This window comes from Branchiostoma belcheri, unplaced genomic scaffold (assembly GCF_001625305.1).
Source record: "Branchiostoma belcheri isolate BF01 breed outbred unplaced genomic scaffold, Haploidv18h27 scaffold95, whole genome shotgun sequence".
In the NCBI taxonomy this organism is placed as follows: domain Eukaryota; kingdom Metazoa; phylum Chordata; class Leptocardii; order Amphioxiformes; family Branchiostomatidae; genus Branchiostoma; species Branchiostoma belcheri.
Genome location: NW_017804631.1, coordinates 1,165,346 through 1,171,693, shown reverse-complemented (window position 1 = coordinate 1,171,693; position 6,348 = coordinate 1,165,346). Strand labels below are relative to the sequence as shown.

Below are 6,348 nucleotides of genomic sequence, written 5' to 3'. Positions count from 1 at the left end.
GTGCCCACTAAACTAGGTGTTTACTCTGTTTTACCAGCAGAAGTGAAAAAGAACATCACCTTTCGAAAAGACCCCGGCGGACGCTTGTACACGTCAGACAATTGGGGATGGGGGGCAGTGGCCGTGTCCTCCACTAACGAGATATTTGTGGCTGACGAGCTCAAAAAAGGAATCCAGGTCTTCAGCATGGAGGGGGTTTTTTGTTCGCCGTTTCTCCACAAAGAACAAAAAACCAACTGCCATAACCAGAGGCCGCAAGGATACCATGTGGGTGGTTTTGGGCGGAGCTCGAGGTTCAAAATATGACATCCAACAGTACAGCAAAGAGGGCCGTGAGCTTGCCAAGTTTACATGCAGCGACAATGTAATTGGGATTGCCTGGGATGAGCTTTCTAACAGAATCATACTCAGTCTGACGATAGAACAGTCCGGACAATCTCCATATAGAAATGATTTTCGGAAGCTAGAGATTGTGTGGTTAAGTCCTACTTACTCACCGACACAAGCATGTAACATGAAAAGTTTGTCAACAGCAGGTTCTACAACACCATATCGACAGTCTGTAACCGTAGACACAAAAGGAACATCTATGTCATAGACCTAAAGGGCTCTCATCAGATTCTAAAGTATGGTAAGAATGGACACCTGCTGTCCAGTTTTGGCGGGTATGGTGGTGGACCAGGGAATCTTCTTAACCCCCAAGGAATCTGTGTGGACAGTTTGGGGCGTGTGATTGTGGCTGATCTCTTCAACAGTCGGGTGGAGATGTTCACAGCTGAGGGAGAGCACATCCGCACCGTAGCTTATGTGAAGAAACCCAGACATCTTGCTACAGGTGGGAAGGGGCAGCTTGTGATCGATCACCAAAACTTTGTAACCATCTTGCCCGAATATTAGGGACACCCCAATTTATTGCAGTGGTTCTCAAGTACAAATTCAGCAAGAGTACAAGATAAACAGCTGAGGCTGGGAGGAAAAGTTGAGTCAGGAATGATTTAAGAAGTACAGAAAAGAAGACTAAGAAGAAGATGGAGAAAAAAAATGTCTCCCAAGGATGAAACTCACCCAAACCTGTAACTCCATCCTGTCCACTGACGGCCGCCATCTTGGATTCGGAACACCGGCCAGACAGAGGTGCACCCTGGGTACTGCCTGTTCCTGTCACCACCTGTTGTCAGAGAAGGTTTTGTAAGTTTAATCATCATCATCATCATAGTGACCTTCTAGGTTGGGAGCATCAAGAAGGGTGACAGTCACTGTGTATCCTACACATATAAAGTGACCCCGGACATACATTCAGGAGTTTGAATCCTGACTGTAGTCCCTCACTCAACATGCACACTGCTGGAAAGGTTTACAGGCCTAAAAGGACAGGATGTGAAGCCATGGTCCACTGTTCACTGCACTTTGGTCCACAAGAGCTATGGGAAGTTCCAGAGTACTATGAACCTGTAAATACTGTACATAGCATCTGTCTTCAGAATTAGTTTTCACTGGATCAAGATGATCATTTTGCATTTCTAGTGGCCTATCAGGCCATGAACAAACATGTGAGCCATTAATAGCCAGTAATTTGGAGTATTAATTGTAACTAAATTTACTTCTATACTGGGGTACTACATTGTACATTTGTAATATATGGATGAAAGGCCCTTAATGGCCTAGTTGGCGTTGGGTGATGTAGTGGTAGAGCATTCGACTATGAAACGGGGAGACACGGGTTTGATCCCGAGCTGTACCCGGGACATTTCTTGATATGTTCTCCGACATTGTGCCCTTGGGAAAGGCACTTTACACGACTTTCCTCACTCCGCCAAGGTTTACAGTATGGGTACCTAACCTTGGTTGGGGAAAGTCGTGTTGAGATCACCTTGTGGCGCCGAATGGCAGCCGCACAGACCCTTGTGACAGTTAAAGTGTGTGGAGCAAATATGTAATGTATTACATAATGTGTATTAAATTGTGTATGTGATTGTAAACCCTGCATCAATTCAGCACTACAAATGTATAAAGGCTCCAATTGCATGGGTAATGTTTTTTGACCAATTAAGTTTATTATTATTATTATCATTATTATAGTACAGACAGTGACTTTATCACACCTTCAGTATCTACTGCAGCAAATGCAGGGCTTGAAATCTGGGTGAGTGCACCCAAATTTGTAGCTGTGTACCCAAATATTTTTGTAGGTTTACGTATGTAAAGATGTTAAATGTAATTGGTAGAAGAAGATGAGCACATGGAGAAACCTGTAGTGAAATTGGCTTAATGGCTCTATACTGGGGTACTTCATTGTACATTTGTAATATATAGATGAAAGACCCTTAAAGGCCTAGTTGGCATTGGGTGGCGTAGTGGTAGAGCATTCGACTATAACATAATATACTATGTAAAGTCTGACAGTAAAGATGTTAAATGTATGGTAGAAGAAGATGAGCACATGGAGAAACCTGTATTGAATGGCTGAATAAAATTTCTAAACTTGACTATGTGGCTCAAGATAATCTTATTGAGTGATGCAGTGTGAGAGATGTTGAGAGGGTAGCTTGAGGAATGAATCCACTTTTTATGCAAAATGCTTGATGAACCACTCCTTTTTTTGTCCCCCTACCACAACAATGGACTCTTCCATGGCCCCAGGTGAATGACCTCCTGTGGTGATCACATGATCACCTGTTCAGGTCAAAACAACAGCAAAGGAACGAGACACCAGGAGGCCATATCTTATACAAAATACAAGTCTGACATTAAGCAAGGACAACAGCAAAGCAGTGCCACCAAGACATTACTCTAATGTCTACATATCACAATCTTTTATAACAACTGTTGCTGACAAGTTCCCTGAGTTACTGTGAAGATGTCAGTGTCAGTCTTGTTCAGCTATCTGGATATCCAGACGTGCCTGATCCTGGGGTCTGTGTTCCTGCTGGCCTGTTGGTACCTGAGGACCAGGACACCCCCCAACCTCCCACCCGGGCCCTGGGCACTGCCTGGGCTGGGCAACGTGCTGCAGATGTTTGCAAAGGTGAGTTTATTTACGAAGCCTCTCAGACCTTGTTGACACACACACATTAATTCAGGACCCTCCCACAACTTTGCTCCCAACCACTCCCCAACCAAAGTTCAGTGGTGGGTTAATTGGGAGTAGGCTTAGTATAATAGTTTATTGCAAATTCATGCCTGAGGGCTAATGCTTTGCATTTTTTTCTGTGCTCCTAGAGTACATGGTGCAGGTTAAAAATTTGTCTGTGTGCAGACAATTTTTAATGAGGGTCTGCATGGTCTTATTTGTAAGGCATAATCATGCCTTTTTGGTCTTCACACTTATCTGTAGGCAGCTGCCCAAAATCAGTAATGCATATCAGTACATTAACAATAACGTGAAATTGTTCGTAACCAGCATTGAGAATTTGTTATCAATTTTGATTTAATTGTTTAACTACATACGTACCCCATATGCAGGCCCTATATAATGCTACCTGCTACAGTGCAGGTATAGAATTTTATGCAGAACAAATATTTTATGTTGCAATCACCACACCTGTCCTATACTGTTTTTACTAGTAATAATGAAATTATTATACTGTTTTGGGTGGCTGATTTGTAGGTTATATGTTGTTGCAGGCTCCATACCTGACGTGGACAGAGCTAGGCCGTACGTACGGCCCTGTGATCTACCTGAGACTGGGCAGCCAGCGGATTGTAGTTCTGAACAGCTACGCTGCCGTACACGAGGCTCTGGTCAGGAAAGGGGAGGACTTCTCCAGCAGACCTGCCTGGTACACGTTTCAACTCATGGACTTTATAGACTATGGTAAGTATGGGTCATAACTTACATGTAGTATCAGTTTAGTACAGAACATGTACTAGGATCAGTTTACAGAACACAATGTCAGTTTACGGTACACGGTATAATCCTTTACAGAATATTTTACAGAATACATGACTGTACATTTATTTTTTGAAAGGCACTGTATCAGTTAAGAGAACGCAGATCTGTATCAGTTTACACTGAACACAGTCTCTCAGTGTGTGAGTTTACAGAACTTGGGAAACACAGTTCATGTATCAGTTTATGGAACACTACAATGTACTATCAGTTTACAGAACACAGTATCAGATTTCTGGGGCCTAAAATATCAAATTGCAGTCTGTAGAATAAAGTTTGAGATTCAAGAAAATGTTTAAATAACCGACAACTTGTGATTGCAACTTGGCAACCTAAAAATGTACAAAATGATTTTTTTTGGCAAAAACTTAAGGCCACGCCTTATAGTATTTTATTTACACAGCATGTGTACTTGAAGTCTTCTACATGTGTGCATTATGACAAACTTTGCTTGACATTTCATCTATACCTTGAGTTATTATTTGACTGTGACTTCTTGTTTTGTCACTTGCAAGCTAAGCCTGTCGGCATTAATTTAAAGAAAAAAAATATCATCATTGTACAGGAATAGTCATGCTTCCCTACGGACCATTCTGGAAGCAGCAGCGCAAGTTTACCATCATGGGTCTCCGAGACTTCGGCTTTGGGAAACGCAGTTTGGAGGGGAAAATCCTGGAGGAAATACAAGGGCTACGGGAGGAAATACTCAAGAAGGGAGAGAAGCCGTTCAGCATCAGGCTTCTGCTTCAGAACGCAGTTGGTAATGTCATCTGCTCCATAGTACTTGGCAAACGCTTCGAGTATAATGACAAGAAGTTTGAAAAGATCATGAAGGCTTTTGATCAAAATGTTGGTTTTGAACAACAGGTGGCAGCCATAGCAAACTTTTTCCCATGGGCACGGCACATTCCAGTGGTGAAGAGAGCTATCGCCAAAGTGCAGACCAACCTGGAAACCTGCCTTTCTGTCATGCGAGAAGACATTGCTGCGCACAAGAAAACGTTTGACCCCAACGACATACGAGACTTCATCGATACATTTCTGCTGGAGATGAGGAACAAGGTTTAGTCATCATTTGTCAATTTGCTCTAATTGTATGTAATGGTTTGTTAATGGTTGTTAATTTGAGACCTCATGTGTCAGTTTTAATCAAAATAGAGTATAATGGTACCTTATTGAAGATAAACCAGTTGTTTATTCCTTCATTTTTCCATCTATCCATCCGTCCCTCCATCCATTCAATATTCATTCATTCATCCATACATTCCAGGAAGAAGAAGAAGGAAATGACTTCACAGACAGACAGCTGGAGTACCTGATCGGAGACCTTTTTATCGCTGGAACAGAGACCACATCCAGCACCCTAACCTGGGCCCTCCTGTACATGCTGAGACACCCTGACGTACAAGAGAAAGTGCACCAAGAGATCGACCAAACCATCGGACAGAACGTCACCCCGTCTGTCAGCCATCGCAGCCAGCTGCCCTACACAGAGGCCGTCCTCGCAGAAGTTATGCGAATCAATCCCCTTGCCGCAAATGGCGTCATGCACAACACATCACACGACACCACCCTGTTTGGCTACGACATACCGAAAGACACGACTGTATTCCCCAACCTCTGGGCAGTTCTGCATGATCCCGAGGTCTACCCTGAGCCGGATGTCTTCAAACCTGAGAGGTTTCTGGACGACAGCGGTCAGTTCAGAAAGGGGGACAACTTCATTCCATTCTCTATGGGTAAGTTGGACAATTTTGTCGAACGGACATACAAATGTACATCATCACAATATCATAAATACAGGGTTCTCACCAGAATTTTTTTACAGGGAGTGTAGGGGCCTTTAAAACCTATTTTGGGAGCAAATTTTGTAACTTTTTGTTTGGTCCTAACATCACATAATGCTGTCTTCAATGTGAGCTCTGTGTTCTGTTGCCAGGTCGGCGTGTGTGCCTGGGGGAACAGCTGGCCAGGATGGAGCTGTTCCTGTTCTTCACCTCCCTCATGCAGCACTTCACCTTCAAACTGCAAGAGGGCGCCCCTCTACCATCCACCACGGGAAAAGTTGGGGTCACAAACACGGCCGAAGATTTCGATCTTCATGCCATTCCAAGGGAGTAGATTTTACATCGTGCAAAATACCTGATTGCCAAATTTTACTTGGGGCTGAAACCTATTTTTGAACCTAGGTAGCCCAGTGTGCTACCTGAATTTTAAGAATGCCCCTCCAAATCATGCCCACATGGCTTGCACCACTGTATCCGGCAGATGCTTTTTGAATTTAGGCTATTACTAGTATCAGTTAACTAGAGGCTGTTAGAAATATTGTCAAAGGCTAGTATGTATGTAACATTACTTAATTTGAGGAAAGTAGTAACTCATAGGTGGGGCAACCAAATTTTTCCGTATTTTGTACATTGGTAGAAAGTTGAACTGACTGACCAAATATGTGTTATTAT

The 6,348-nt window shown here is 43.1% G+C and overlaps 1 protein-coding gene across 2 annotated transcripts; it reads left to right on the top strand.

Moving 5' to 3' along the window:
• Positions 1-2,681: 2,681 nt before the first annotated feature.
• On the top strand, positions 2,682-6,348 carry LOC109461727 (cytochrome P450 2U1-like). Of its 2 annotated transcripts, XM_019758117.1 has the most exons (6): positions 2,682-3,025; positions 3,625-3,814; positions 4,455-4,951; positions 5,160-5,628; positions 5,829-6,006; positions 6,310-6,348. In XM_019758117.1, the coding sequence occupies exons 1-6, from the start codon at positions 2,858-2,860 to the stop codon at positions 6,311-6,313; spliced, it is 1,506 nt and encodes a 501-aa protein (XP_019613676.1). In that variant the 5' UTR covers positions 2,682-2,857; the 3' UTR covers positions 6,314-6,348. The 2 variants fall into 2 exon arrangements, with proteins under 2 accessions (XP_019613676.1, XP_019613674.1); XM_019758115.1 differs by lacking the exon at positions 6,310-6,348 and having other exon boundaries at positions 2,858-3,025; positions 5,829-6,026.

What these genes read in the sequence shown, in the direction of transcription:
- LOC109461727 (XM_019758117.1), top strand. Translation starts at nt 2,858, where the DNA reads ATGTCAGTGTCAGTCTTGTTCAGCTATCTGGATATCCAGACGTGCCTG. An exon ending in CATGGACTTTATAGACTATG is followed by an intron (nt 3,815 to 4,454) that starts GTAAGTATGGGT and finishes ATCATTGTACAG; the next exon opens with GAATAGTCATGCTTCCCTAC. An exon ending in CTTCATTCCATTCTCTATGG is followed by an intron (nt 5,629 to 5,828) that starts GTAAGTTGGACA and finishes TTCTGTTGCCAG; the next exon opens with GTCGGCGTGTGTGCCTGGGG.